General features: G+C 38.3%; 2 protein-coding genes across 4 annotated transcripts; both read left to right on the top strand.

Moving 5' to 3' along the window:
• Positions 1 to 1,322: 1,322 nt before the first annotated feature.
• LOC140137707 (uncharacterized) lies at positions 1,323 to 6,979 on the top strand. The gene is made up of 4 exons (XM_072159468.1): positions 1,323 to 1,407; positions 1,677 to 1,771; positions 3,833 to 3,970; positions 4,357 to 6,979. The coding sequence occupies exons 3-4, from the start codon at positions 3,855 to 3,857 to the stop codon at positions 5,591 to 5,593; spliced, it is 1,353 nt and encodes a 450-aa protein (XP_072015569.1). The 5' UTR covers positions 1,323 to 1,407; positions 1,677 to 1,771; positions 3,833 to 3,854; the 3' UTR covers positions 5,594 to 6,979.
• A 487-nt stretch (positions 6,980 to 7,466) lies between these two features.
• Positions 7,467 to 14,504, top strand: LOC140137706 (uncharacterized). Of its 3 annotated transcripts, none has more exons than XM_072159465.1 (3): positions 7,467 to 7,549; positions 10,497 to 10,644; positions 13,082 to 14,504. In XM_072159465.1, exons 2-3 carry the CDS (start codon positions 10,520 to 10,522, stop codon positions 14,250 to 14,252), a joined length of 1,296 nt encoding a protein of 431 aa, XP_072015566.1. In that variant the 5' UTR covers positions 7,467 to 7,549; positions 10,497 to 10,519; the 3' UTR covers positions 14,253 to 14,504. The 3 variants fall into 3 exon arrangements, with proteins under 3 accessions (XP_072015566.1, XP_072015567.1, XP_072015568.1); XM_072159466.1 differs by lacking the exon at positions 7,467 to 7,549 and adding an exon at positions 9,860 to 10,154; XM_072159467.1 differs by lacking the exons at positions 7,467 to 7,549; positions 10,497 to 10,644 and adding an exon at positions 12,352 to 12,432.
• The last annotated feature ends 804 nt before the right edge of the window (positions 14,505 to 15,308 follow it).

Genomic DNA, 15,308 nt, shown 5'->3' with positions numbered 1-15,308 from the left:
CCACAATAGGATTTCCATTTCTTTTGGCATCCTGGAGCATCTCGGTTAGTGCCTCTGTATGTTCTACACAGCCAGCTACTTTCTCTCCATGAAGCCTTTCTGAATGGATTTGTCAATAATAGCTATACATTTTCAATATTAATATCAGCTGTATAATTATGTAGCTGCTTTCCTCAACATTAATATCACCAGGAGAAAATAGCTTCTGTATATTAATATAAGCAATAAATATTGCTATTATTTCTCATTATTTATATCAGCAATAGATATTATACTAATATCAGAAATCAACCAGCAATATAGAAACTTCGTCAATAGTAAATATCAGCAGCGGATAGCTACTGTATCAACACTTGTCTTAATACTAATTATAGAGAGTTTGTCCGTCTGTCCGCGCGCTATCGCGTGCGAGTGGAGCTATCTGCGTGCTCGCAGAGCGAGTACGCGCGGATCTATCGTGTGCTCACAGAGCGCGTACGCGGAGTATCAACGGGCGTGTGCGCAGAGTACCGACGGGTGCAGTGCGGTCCGATGAGATGCACCGATGTATTATAGGCCCTGTTGCGTTCATCGATTGATTTCATTACTTTAGTAACGGCCTACATTTTCGGGGTCCTCCAATGTAGTAACAGGGCACTCAGGGCTTGGAAGAGGCGAACGACGGGTTTCCAGATTCATATGGATACCGAAGTAAGCATCACAGCTACAAAACAGAGTTGTGTCAAGTTCACGTTGGGTCTTGATCACTAAGAGACGCAGCCCTATATCATATTAGTTTAAAAGGTCAGGGCAGTTATTTAGGTGATTGGTAATTCGAGATATGCCTATTATGAGAACCACCCAACCCGAGAACCGCGAAATCTAGTATTATATAGATATAGATTATCTACTTTTTTTTATCAACACTGATATGATTTTGCAACTTTTGTTTGTAAACCCTTTGATACGAGCGTCAGCGTACTAGGTCAAGGTCAACTGCAAAATTGAAAGAAAAAAACAACAATTCAAACCATTCCGCGGAAACATGGCATGTTGCCTCAGGGGATTGACCGCTAAGTCAGGTACCGCGTGAGCAAACTCATGATAGCGCAAACAGCGCGAGTGTACACAAAAGAAACTTCGCGCGTAAGATAAGCGATGTCGCCAGGTCTGTACGTTGTACCGGCGTCAGCTGAATTCGAGTACGCTTCCAATCTGTGTATTAATAATCTAAGATTCAAATAAACAAAACAACAACACCAATTCTTATTGACACAAGGTGTATCCATTTTACCTTTCACACTGTTCATAATACATGTAATAAGTATCCGTTATAGAAAGCTAGCACCAATTGCACTTTGAACTTTACCGATCAAATTATTCTGAATTGCAAGCTTCCAGCTTTTGACGAGATTTGAACAATATCGAGTAAGTTTATAATTTTACTTAATTGCTAATATGTAGGCCTATGCATTTTAGAGTAATCAATAACATTTAATTTTATTATTACGTGTTACGTGGATATTTACCCATAATACACAAACATATTTGTTCCACTTGTAAGCCTTTATTGATTTTAAATTTCAGTCAACAGAAGCTATTAAAATGTCCAGTGTGTTTTCAACAAAATAGTCAAAATATTGTGATACCCTTTAAATGACAGAATGTTACTGTAGCTTTCACTGTGTATTTTACAGAATGGTTTACAAGTAATCTGAAAGCTTTCAGCTTCATTAGACCACTATACACTTACTAAGCATACCGCGATATCGATATTACGACCGTAAACATGGTAAATACTACTTCCGTGTTTTTTACAGTCTGTGTTGTTGAATCATGGAAGAATTGTGCGGCCGCCATACTATAGACCATTAGGAAACGAATTTGGAGAAAACCGTCTGTTAATAAAATACTACGCTGAGCCACCAGCCTGGGTGGCTCACGCTCCAGTAATTTCAGATGATTGAGCTCAATAATACTTCAAAGAATGTCTTCCAATTCATGAAAACAAATAGATAATCAGCTTATCGACTTGTGTTTGTAATTATCAGAAGGTTTTCTTCAAATTCATTCTCTAATGTATGAGTTTATGAGGGGCTGTGCAATAATTTTGAGCCCCGGGGGTAAGATTTCTGAACGGCCCGCCTAAAATCGCTCCCCCTTCGGCCTGCCAAAAATCGCTTGCCCCCTGCGGCCCGCCAAAAAATCTTTCCCCCCCCCCCCCCCCTTGAACATGCCAATCTCAATTGGGATCTCAATTTGAAGAGTTTGGTTCCAAAAGGCATTAAGTCCAAAGGCTGCTTTGTGGAATTTTTTTATTTGAAAATATTCCTAACAATTTATTGGTTATCTTAAAAAAATGCAAATTTCTTTAACCTCCTACGTGCGAAAAAGAAAACAATAGATATAACAGAAAATATTTTGTTTTGTTCCAAAAGGTGTTAAGTCCAATGGCAGCCATTTTTAAACCTGGCATTGGAGAATTTTAGGGGACAAAATGATATTGAAAATAAGCAAGAGTTTATCCATTCCAATCGTTAAATGTCATTTAAAGTTTAAAAATGTAAAAATATACCAGAAAAATGTGACACAAGGCAGCTATTGGACTTAATGCCTTTAGGAAACAAACTCTTTATTTTATTTGCAAACCCTGAATGGTTATGTTGCTAGCGCTGCGAGCAGGAAAATTTGCATATTAAAGCGTTTCCGTACTGTTTTCCTAAGCCTTTTTAGAGCGTATAATTAAAGAGGCGCCTCATGAATGTATGCCAAAATTCGCTAGCCTCCCTCTCGTCTTGCCAAAATTGCCCCCCCCCTTATCGGCTCGCCAAAATGTTCTTGCCCCCCCCCCCCAATTTAACCCCCAGGGCCTCATAATTATTGTACAGCCCCTGCTGCGTGGTAACATTGTTCATGGCACTTTGTAATGGCACTTGTGTGACGATTGTTTGTTTGTTTGTTTACCGAAGTTGGTCCGTAACGGGCACACTTTGGTCCATGGAAAATCCATTGTCCAGACCTATGCGAAATGCACAAGCCAGACTAGGTCAGCCTATAAAATAAATATATAGGACCACGGACAGTAGGCCACTCCCTACAATCAATACAACAATTCCGTTGTTCGTTTCCTTTATCAAACCTCTATTCTGGAATCAGGAAAGGAAAAGTAAATAATAAAAACAACAGTGAAAAAAAATGAATACAAAATATAACAAAACCGGAAAAATATCATAACCAACCAACCAACTAAACAAGCAAACACCATTCAGTAAACAAGGTTCGTTAATTCAGTAAATGCGCTTACTTGTGTACGTTTCAGCAAACACTGTTGCCTTTGTCACTGACACTTGGTGATGACTGTTACTGGCAACCGACTAGATGTATTTCCAGGGGATTTTCTTGATCTCTGCTCATTGAAAATGTGACATAGTTGATACTGTCCTTCGTCTCTGTTCATGGTGGCACCCTCCTTTTCTCTAAAGTCTTTCCTTCATCATATAGCATCCTTCATCCAGCATTTAATTAAACCCACAGACGAAAAATCAACTGGCAACTCTGAGATTTGCTCTGGATATACACCTAGCGTCAGTTGCCAGTAACAGTCACTCCGAAGTTTTGACAAAAGCGGCAGTGTTTGCTCAGTGTCACACAAGTAAGTGTATTATGATTTTCTGAATCAAATATAATGAGTGTGTTCTACAGATCCTGTTCAACCAACAATCAAAATTTTTACCAAGTACATTAAGGTCTGATATTATATATTATAGCGAGAACAATTCGACGACTACTAAAACAAACAACCCCTAACAAACAAGCAAATAACTGAGATTCTGATTCTTATTTTCTTATCCAGCTTGTTCGAACCGGCAAAGACAATGGATACAGCCGCTTGCAGTACGTCGGCGGAATGTTCTTTTGACATCCTCACCGATGATGTTCTCATTATCATCTTCTCATTCCTCACTCTATATGAACGTCTTATGGTCATGAGGTATGTAAATATTTTTGGATATAAACATATATTATAGTAATATATGATTTTATAAAATTTATTTATCCATCAATCTTTTTGTTGTTGTTGATTTTAAACCTCTGTTGCACTTAAGATGGCAATGATGACTTTAGAAGCTTATTGAATCAGTTATCAGCACGAAGACGAAGACCAAAATAAATTGAATTAAATTGAATTGCTTGTCCCTTCCCTTTTTAGCATGTTTAGCTTGCAGTTTATCTTAGCTTAGTTATTACACAGCCCCGTACATTCATCAGTATACGAAATCATGATGATATGCAACAGGAACCTAACTCTTTGTTCTTACGAATCTGAACTGAACACAGATTAATAAATTCTTACGCATTGCTTTTACCTTTTTACAGAGTTAACAAAAGATGCAAGAGAATATTTTCAAGTTCTCATGCCTGGACCTATATTGATTTCTGGGAAGAACAGAAGACAAACAAGAATTGGGCAGTTGATGGATTCAATAGGACAAGGATGTTTTGGCTAGACGACAAGTCTTGGATGTTCCCCGTCGACGAGAAAGCTGTACTTGATTTCCTAAAGCGGTACACTAGTGGAGCATTGAAATCCATTTATCTTCATACTGCAAGTACAAATATTCTGGCATATCTACAGCAAACGTATGGTAATCTTGAAACTATTTCTTTCATTTCTGCGAATGATCCACCAAGAGAGGCACGTGCATTAGACATGAAGCATTCATATAAACCTCTTCCCCATGATCATGATGATAATTTGCCAGTAGCTAAAAGTGTCAGAGTATGCGAAATTCCAATGTACACTGTCGGTTGCAATGGATGTGGAGAAATGCATGACAAGTTGGTGATTCGTCTTGGAAAGTGCAAAAACCTGCGACGTTTGACAATTACTGGAATGAATCCACGGTTTTTGAAACCTGATGGATGGGACGCACTTTCACAAGATATAACAGAGCTGAACTTTCTCAGTACTGCGATACCTAGAAGAGGCTGTCGTGGGCAAAGTAGTGGACTTGATTTCAGTAGCCAACTTTGCACAATGTTGGCAGCACTTTTGAAGTTGACAAAAGTTAGATGCTTCAGACTTTCAATCGATAATCCGGACAACGCGGATCGCTACTTCAAAATTGACGAGTTCTTGTGTGGCATCGCTGACAAATGGCAGGATTTGAGACGTCTTACCTTGATTGGAATACGTCCTCCTTCAGGAGAAATATTTCCTATGATGATTGCAGCACTAACACAATTGCAGGTGTTGGAGCTCTACGGTCAGATGATAACAGATGAGAACATTGCACATATTGCTAAACATCTCAAGAAGCTCACATCTCTCAAGCTTGCAGATGGACCCTATACCTCGACTGGTATCAAAGGTTTGTGTGGTCATCCTTCTATCGAAAGACTGTACCTATTGCAGGGCAAGCAGTACCAACCTGTCCCCGAGTGGGTTTCGGCCGTGTATAACGTGATTCTTTCTCTTCCCAAGATTGTCTATGTCAAACTCCTAGGATACAGGATAATAGCACTTCACGCGAGGGAAGAAATGCCGACGATTTCACCCACCGTTCAAATAGACGTGGAAAATACGCGACTCCGTATGCCAGTTACTGACTAGATGTTTTAGTTACTATATACATGACATACAAGGTGCTTCAAAATAACAGTCATCCTAGGCTATTTAATAAAAGGCACTTTATTTAATGCCCGCATGACCCGTGGGTGCCGCCATAACAAGACCATCAAATGATCAGTAGATGTTCTACAATACTAACAGATATAGGAACTTTTCAGAATATGATCAAAATTACTACAATAGGCTAATTCATTATGGGGATTATGCTTTTCTAGAACTAAATTTAGGAAGTTTTTACCGGCGGAAAAAAGTTATCGACGGAAACTCGCACAATAATGCTACAAAGTTAATTGCAAAAAAACCAACAAATTTGCTAGACAAATCTGGACATGCATCCCACGTTTCTAATTGAAATATACAGGAATACCATCCGATGTGTCAGAGGTCACTTTTCCAGACTTCCAGTCTACAAGCTATAATGTCAGCGCATATCTGGTCACATGGGTATTAAATTAAGTGCATTTATATAAAAACACAGTTTTTGTTAGCTACATTTTATTTCAATTGTTTTATTTTCATATTATTACAATACCTTAAATCACAAGTTTTGAAAAAATCTACGAAATTTTGTCCAAGGGGTAACGCTATGTAAATTAGTCGTTATTTTAACATTCCCAATGAAGCAAAATATAGCTCTATGTATTTATGACGTTGGTTATCATACCAGGGATATGAGCTAACCCTCATATCGCTGATCAAACACCACCCTTGATCTGATCTCGACCCTCTGTACAATATTATAATTAATGAGATCCTGCATGCGTTTTTGCTGTAGGTGAAACTGCGCCACCATTTATCCAGATTTAAATCTCAGCTATGCTAAATCGGATTCGTCATTTTGACTTTACTGTAAAATTGTACTAAACAAACACTATTTTTGCTATGATTTCTTTAATGCTAACATGCTTCTAGAATACCGTAAAACCTCGTTTACAAGCATATAGAGTGCTTTTGATGTAAGCTTAACTTGGTGTCAAGAGTATAGCTAACCATCAAAATATCCCACAACGAAAGATGAGCACAAGCACATCTTTGTTTTCATATTTTCTCTTACTACTTTTTACTTTTCTCTAATTGTTTTTTTTTTCACGGTTGAACTTATTGTACCAAAGAACCATATTGACAAATTAAATATGTCACATCTTGACTCTTGGTGGTAACAAATAAAGGAATATGGTAATTTTTGGTTAAGGCGTTTCTGCACGTTATATCTCCTTCCATCAACATAATGATATTGATGACAATTTGCATTTAGGCTTTGTTTGTGTTTTGTTGAGTTGAAATCACTCAAATTAAAAAATATCCACCACTAATTGCAACAGAATACATTTTGCATGCATCCATCTCCCAAAAGCTCACGCAAAAACATATCAAAAGCCCCTAAAAATCCATGTTGTGGAACAGTGCCTAATTTGCATAAATCCAAAATGGCCGCTTATGCAGGGGTGAAATTTCAAATTTGGTCATATCATGCTAAAAAACATACAAATTTATTGCTCTCGTCATAAGAATTCAGAAAAAGCATAGTTTCGAATTAAGAAAATGTATAGTTGTCGATGTACATTTCGTGAGTTATAGGGGAAAAGGTCAAATGTAAATCCTTTGATACGAGGCGTACTAGGTCACGGTTGACCGCAGAATTGAAAAACAAACAAACAAAATAAAACAAAACAAAACAACCTAAATAAAAACAAAACAAAACAACAACAACAACAAAAACCCAACAAAACAAAACAACAACAACAACAAAAAATAAAAAATATCAAATCAACAACAACAACAACAAATCAACACCATTCTTATTGAAATGTGTATCAATTTTCACAATGTACATCATGTATCCGTTATAGAAAGCTACAAAGTGCACTTTGAACTTTACCGATCAGATTATTCCGGATTGCAAGTTTCCTGATTTTGACAAGATTTGAACGATATCGGGTAAGTTAAAAATTTCCACAGATTATTTGATGTACGATAGTTTAGAGTAATCAGTAGCATTCAATTTTATACCACACTGTAGTAAATAACTTACGGATTGGTGTTACATGAAGATTTAACCATAATACACAGATTTATTTTTCCCACTCGTAAGCTTTTATTGATTTTAAATTTCAGTCAACAGAAGCTATGAAGAATTACGTTTTCAAAGCGCAGTGGTTTTTTTTAAAAAGAGTCAATTGTGATACCTTTTAAATAACAGAATGTTACTGTAGATTTCGCCTGAGACTAGTTAAGGTATACTAGTGTCAGGATTTCGCTGTGTATTTTTACAGAATGGTTTACAAGTAATCTGAAAGCTTTCAAGTTCATTATATTAGACCAATATACACTTACTGTGCATACCGTGATATTAGATAGCGCTGATATATTTCACATGTACTTCCGTGTTGCCTGAATTGTATTGGTGTGGCCGCCATCATAGACTAACAGTCTATTGATATCCGGGATTGATATGCGTTGTTAGATTATTCAGCGCACTTATTGCGTGACGTTTGCTTGTTCGCCTTGGTTGGTCCATAACCCACGATTGGGTCCATGGAAAACCCATGGTCCTGACACATACAGAAGGAAAAAAACCCGCAGTGATTTATAGTGCGCTACGCACAAGCACAACGCCTATAGACGTTGACCCACAAGCCTCAGCGCACTTTATTGTCGCTGACCACTAAGGTCTCATATTCTCTGTAGACAAGGGCCAGTCTTCAGTGAACGGCTCTTTTCAGAGCCACCAAAACCTTTATACAGATAGGCGAGATCTGCTTGTTCTCTGTTGACAAGGGGCAGTCTTCAGTGAACGACTCATTTCAGAGCCATCAGTAGACAAGGGGCGGTCTACATGTCTCATTCTTAGGTACTTTGTCCTGAAGAAGTCAGAGCTACTCCTGACGAAAGCTTGACAGTTCTAAACTTGTCCGACGGTGAACCCGCTAAAAACCCACTAAAGGTCCCATATCATTTCATAAACCATTTAGGGACTGCAGCTGCAGCTTCAAGGGCGCATACCCTGGACAATGACTTTCGCAACCATCTCCCCGAGTTCCGTACGAGTTACATAGAGACAATTAGCAGTATAAAAAGTCCTTGTCCAGGGATATTTCAAGCTAACTCATTTTTCCACGAGAGCGTACTAAACCACCGCGAGGGTTCGAACACGCAACCTCTCGCACCATAGTCGAACGCCTTATCGATTGAGCTAAATTGATTGCTATAAATTTCTCATTAATCCCCTTTTTTGGAGTCAGGAAAGGAAAAGGAAATAGTAAAAACAATAATAGTGAAAAAAAAAACAATTAAAAATAAATGAATAAAAAATAAGTACAACAAATCCAGCAAAATATCAAACAACCAACTAACTAAACAAGCAACCACCACTCTGTAAAAAAAGGTTAGTTAATTCAGTAAATGCACTTTATACAGGATGTAACAATAAAATTTGTACAATTTTGAAAATAGAATGACACAAGCATGTCGCTTATTTGTTGGTTTGATATTTATATGCCTATCAAGATCATTTCTTTAGCCACCAAATAACCTTTGTTCCAATAAAATCGATGGTATACAAGTGAAGATATGGCCAACTATGTAACCTAGTCTTAAAACTGCTTGGGCCACTTTTGTCTAAGTGTTACAAATGTGACTGAATAGAGTTGAGCCATGGACCAGTTGGACGGTGCTATTAGCTTTAAACAATGGGGTATTCGAAGTGAAAGAAATGATTACATAATCCGTGAGTTTTTGAAGTCACAACTATGCACTGACATAACAACCTCATTTACTAGAAATCGTGGCTGCAGCTCAACAACTTCAACCCCAATTCACGTTGGAAGACCGTATTTTTATGGTTGTGTCATTAATAATTTGAAACACATTTCATGACTTCATTAATAGATTTTAAAGAAATATCATATTATTATTAAGTTCATGTTAATCATATGGAGAAACACCACTTATAATTCCTTTGCGTCAGTTCTTTAAAGCACGATAAGCATATCTACGCGGTTCAAACTTGATATGCGCAAACAAAAGTGGCCCAACACGTTTTCTGGACGATTTAATTAATTGGACATAACTTTTGAACCCAAGCTAGTAAAGAAACCAACTAAACGTCTTCTTTTAGCCAATATATTACTGATTAAAGTGCACATAAAATTTGTACCATAACTCTTTTTAGTTTTTTCCTGAGAAGTCAAAATGCAATTGTACAAAGTTTATTGTTACACCCTGTACTTGTGTACGTTTCAGCAAACTACTTGCAACCGACGGTAGATGCATTCCCAGTTGCTTTTTCATCTGGGGATTTTCTTGATCGCTGTTGTAGAAACTCATCGACATTATGACATAATACTGTCCCTCGTCTCTGTTCATGGTGGTGCCCGTCCTCTTTTTAAATTCTATAGTCTCCTTTATCCAGCGTTTAAATCCCCAGATGAAAAATCAACTGCCAACTCTAAGATCTGCTGGAGTTACATCTAATGGTTGCCACTAGCAGTCACTCACCATCAAGTGTTGACAATAGCAACAGTGTTTGCTGAAACGTACAGAAGTAAGTACATTTTCTAAATCAAATAAACGAACTTACTGAGTTTACTTTATCATGATGAATTTGTTTAACTAGCAAAAAACATTTTTACCACGTACAGGTCTGATATGATATTATTGGGAGAACGACTACTAAAACAAGCAACACCCAACAAATAAGCAAACAAACCTTTGTGAAATTCATATTTTCTTATAACCTGATCAAACAGGCAAAGACAATGGTGCTTATGATATTCAGAAAAATGGTATGTGCCACTGCATGTATAATTTGAGGTAGAGCCTCCGCACGGAAAATTAACCCACAGGCAACACCTGATAAACATAGTGTTCGATTTTCATTCACCAGGTTCACTACCGGCAAATTTGACAATGGGTGAAGTTCTTTCCAGTACATCATTGGAACGTGTGGAATGTTCTTTTGACATCCTCACAGATGATGCCCTCATACTCATCTTCTCATTCCTTACTCTGTATGAACGTCTTATGATCATGAGGTATGTAGCCCCATAATACATAAAATATATCATAGAAAAGTTTAAAAGTAGTCAACAACACTCACGTTTTTGTCCGGATAATTTCAGAGTAACCATACTCCGTCATACTGGTGAATGACTGATGTATGCACTTTACTTCCTGTTGGCAATGTCCTTTTTTGACCTTTTGTCAGGTGTTTCTAGAAGTAAAGTGTCATAGATTTTGGAAAGTTCTCGGCCCCGTCCCTATTAAGGGTGGGGCTGGTCTCTTTCTTGATGAAAATGGCTTCTCTCACTTTTCTTGGCAATAGTTTTTCTTCTCTGCAGAGCACTTCGACCTTGTCAGTGTCAGCATCATGTCCTGTGCGCTTGTGGTGCTCTGCTGACGTATTTGAGGCGGTGTCGGCAGTATGTTCTTTTAGTCTTTCTCCTAAAACTCGCATCGTTTCTCCCACGTATACTCTGTCGCAATCTCCAAAGGGAACGCGGTACACCACTCCTGATTTTTCATCATTCCGCGGTTTATCCTTGGGCGCGACAAGTACCTGACGAAGAGTTTGATGTGGTTTGAAGACAGTGGAGATGTTATAATTGCCAAACACTCTTTTGATTTTTTTTGACAAGTTCTAAACGTAGGGGACTACTAAAAGCTTTCTTTTTTGAAGATGAGTCCGCGGCGCTATGAGATTGGTCGCCCTTAGATTTCTTGACTTGAGCCCGTTTGAAACTCCAATCTGCATAGCCGCAACGTTTCAGAGCCGATTTGACGTTAAGTTCTTGATCTTCATGATCTTTGTCTTCCGAGTCAGTGACCAATGTGTACGCCCGATGAAAGAGGGTCCTAATGACACTAGGCTTATGTTCTAGTGGATGGTGTGAGTCGAAAGCTAAATATTGGTCAGTGTGTGTTGGTTTTCTATATACACTGACCTTAACTGTACCGTCCGCTTGTCTTTTTACCAAAGTGTCCAAAAAAGGCAACTGATCCTCCTTTTCGGGGTCGTTGGTAAATTTAATGAACTCGTTTAGGCTGTTGATGTGCTCTGTGAATTGATGGACCTTGTTTTTGTTGATAACCACGAAGGTATCATCCACGTAACGCAACCGAATTCGTGGGGGGGGGTCAATGGCGGAAGCTATTGTTTTCTGCTCAAACCATTCCATGTATAGATTGGCAATGATCGGACTAACGGGGAGGCTCATCGCACATCCATGATCTTGCTGGTAAATTTGATCTCTGAATTTGAAATAGGTTGTGGTGAGACAAAATTCTAAAAGATTGACCACCTCCTTAGCGTTGAAATATGTCCGCTTGGTCCAACTGTCGTCTTTATCTAACAGTTCTTTAACAACTTCTAAGGCACCGTTGTCTGGGACGCTTGTAAACAAAGCAGTTACATCATAGGACGTAAGCACTTCCGCTTCATCTAAGGTAAGATCTTGTAATTTGGCAACAAAGTCCTGGGAATTCTGAATATGATGGGGGGATCCCCGCCCAGCGGTGATAAAATATCTGCCACGAACCGAGCTAAGTTGTAACACACAGACCCGATGCTCGAAACAATAGGTCTAACAGGGATTGGGACTATACATGCCGAAGGTCGCAGTTTATCATAAAGATATTGATCGAGTGGAACCTTTTTTCTTAAGTTCTTTCCAAAATTTATGACACTTTACTTCTAGAAACACCTGACAAAGGGTCAAAAAAGGACATTGTCAACAGGAAGTAAAGTGCATACATCAGTCATTCACAAGTATCACACCGCTGATGACTGAGTATGGTTACTCTGAAATTATTTGGACAAAAACGTGAGTGTTGTTGACTAGTTTTAAAGTTTTCTTTGATGTCTACTACCAACACGTATAAATCTCTACACTCTACATATAATATACATCATCCCGGGAGTGGTATATAAATTCAGTTCAGCACTTCAAGTAGTAAATGTGTACAAACCTTGAACTATATTATGAGGCGAGCGAAGCGAACATGAAAGTTTGCATGTTAGAACGTTTCCGTATTGTTTTACTAAGCCTTTTACATCGTTTATTTTAAAGGTGCCCCTTCATGCCCATGAGTGGGTGTCAAAAATTGCTTACCCCTGCCTTTTAACGGGCCAAAATTGCGTGCCCCCCTTTCGGATTGCCAAAATATTCATGCCCCCTCCCGTTTTACCCTCCTACCATCCCCAAGACTCATTTTTATTGCACAGCTGATACATGAACATTCGTCAGTATGCAAAATTATGATAATATGCAACAGGAACTAAACTAACTGAATCTGAGCTGAACATAAATCAATATAAATTATGTTTTTACCTTTATACAGTTAATAAAAGACGTACATGACCATTCGGTAGTACGCGAAATCATGATGCTATGCAACAGGAACTCACTGTTCTTACGAATCTGAGCTGAACATAAATTAATAAATTCTTAAATTGCTTTTACCTTTATACAGAGTAAATAAAAGATGCAAGAGAATATTCTCAAGTCCTCATGCCTGGACCTATATTGATTTCTGGCAAGAACAAAAGACAAACAAGAAGTGGAGGATGTTTGGGCGAAACGATAAGAATTGGATGTTCCCCGCCGACGAGAAAGCTGTACTACATTTTCTAAAGAGGTACACTAGTGGATCATTGAAATCCATTTATCTTCATATTACAAGTGAAAAAATTCTGGCACATCTACAGCAAACGTATGGTAATCTTGAAACTATTTCCTTTCTCTCTGCGGATGATCCACCAAGAGAGGCACGTGCATTGGACATGAAGCATTCATATAAACCTCTTCCCCATGATCATGATGATAATTTGCCAGTGGATAAAAGTATCAAAGTATGTGAAATACCACTGTGCTCTGTTGGTTGCTCTAGATGTGGAGATGTTGGTGACAAGTTGTTGATTCGTCTTGGAAAGTGCAAAAACCTGCGACGTTTAACAATCACTGGAATTAATTCATGGGATTTGAAACCTGAAGGATGGGACGCACTTCCACAAGATATAACAGAGCTGAACTTTCTCGGAGTTCTTGGTCACAGCAGCCAACTTTGCATACCATTTGTTGCACTTTTAAAGTTGACCAAAGTTAGTTCCTTTAGACTTTCAATTGCCGATCCGACCTACAGCAATATTGATATTGATGAATTCTTGTGTGGCATCGCTGACAAATGGCAGGATTTGAGACGTCTTACCCTGGTTGGAATACGTCCTCCGTCAGGAGAAATATTTGCTGTGATGATTTCAGCACTCTCACAATTGCAGATACTGGAACTCTATGGTGAGATGATAACAGATGAAAACATTGCACTTATTGCTACACATCTCAAGAAGCTCACATCTCTGACGTTTACAGATGGAAACTACACCCCATCTGGTATCAGAGGTTTGTGTGGTCATCCTTCTATCGAAAGACTTTATCTGGAGGAGAAAAACCAGCATGGCCAGACTCTCGAGTGGCTTTTGGCCGTGTATGAAGTCATCCTTTCCCTTCCTCAGATTGCCTACGTTAAAATAATAGGATACAGGGTTATAGTACTTCATGCACAGCACGAAATACCGACGCTTCCAAATAATATTCAGATAGAAGTGGAAAACGCCTGGGAAAGAGTACGACCTCGCTATAATTAAAAACCAGAAAGATTGACATATCTTCGATTCTTTACAATGATTTGCATACGGCATTTCTTTATGATGAAGAAGATAAATTGACATTACCAGCCAATATTTGTTTAGTTTCAAATGTAATCATGACATGTAAAGGATGGTGGACAAAAAGTGACCATTTTGAAATCGTGAGATGGTTTTGTCATTATTTTGACTCTTGTTGCAAATTTTAATATTTTGATTCGTTATAACATTAATTAGGTACGGATGGCCGATAGCATCATATTAGACGTCCAACTACCAAACAACTTACACGTATTCGTTTAACGACCAATGAAATCTTGGACGCTTAAGTATTTAGATGACTAAGATTTTTTTAGACTTGACCAAATTCCATGATTTAGTGGTGGACGTTATCGTAAATTAGAAAGCTCGCAAAAAGACCTTGACGACTAGCAGCGCGTATAACGTACACCATGTGCATGTGACATGACCTGTTATGTCATTGTTCTAAAAAGTTTTACGTTAAAAGCCGATAGGTAGGATTTCAACAGACCTCCGTTGCACTTTTTTGCAACACTTGTTCAATCTGTTGATGTTCCAATTTGGATGATAGTTATTTTGATGAGTCAACTAACTGTCTAATTTGAACATTCTAAAATTAAGTTGAAGTGTAGCATTTTTATGCGACCCCAAAAATAATCCGCGAGCGGCAAATATGGTAAAGAAAAAAAAAGGCATTAGTGCAGGCTTCAGATAGTGCGGGATACTCTTCATGTGCTTCCGTAAACAGATGCATCGGTAGGATTGTAGATCAAATTATTTAAATTTTTGTGTGACAAATCCAATAAATCCTGGATACTCTAATAGTTCGCAAGGAAGATGGTTCGGTAAAAATGCTTGTGTACCGTAAAAAGACCCATACGGATCAGTATCTTAATTTCAAGTCTCAACACCCACTCCACCAGAAGCTCGGTGTAATTAGAACGCTCATGGACAGAAAGGATAATATAGTGACGGAAGAAGTAGACAAAAGGAAGAAGAAAGAAAGATCAAGAACGCTTTGATGGAATGTGGTTA

This window comes from Amphiura filiformis, chromosome 17 (genome assembly GCF_039555335.1).
Source record: "Amphiura filiformis chromosome 17, Afil_fr2py, whole genome shotgun sequence".
Taxonomy (NCBI): Eukaryota; Metazoa; Echinodermata; class Ophiuroidea; order Amphilepidida; family Amphiuridae; genus Amphiura; species Amphiura filiformis.
This window is presented reverse-complemented; position numbering and strand designations above follow the sequence as displayed.

Coding starts and splice junctions, on each gene's coding strand:
- LOC140137707 (XM_072159468.1), top strand. CDS start 3,855: ATGGATACAGCCGCTTGCAGTACGTCGGCGGAATGTTCTTTTGACATC. Junction 3,971..4,356: donor GAACGTCTTATGGTCATGAG/GTATGTAAATAT, acceptor ACCTTTTTACAG/AGTTAACAAAAGATGCAAGA.
- LOC140137706 (XM_072159465.1), top strand. CDS start 10,520: ATGGGTGAAGTTCTTTCCAGTACATCATTGGAACGTGTGGAATGTTCT. Junction 10,645..13,081: donor GAACGTCTTATGATCATGAG/GTATGTAGCCCC, acceptor ACCTTTATACAG/AGTAAATAAAAGATGCAAGA.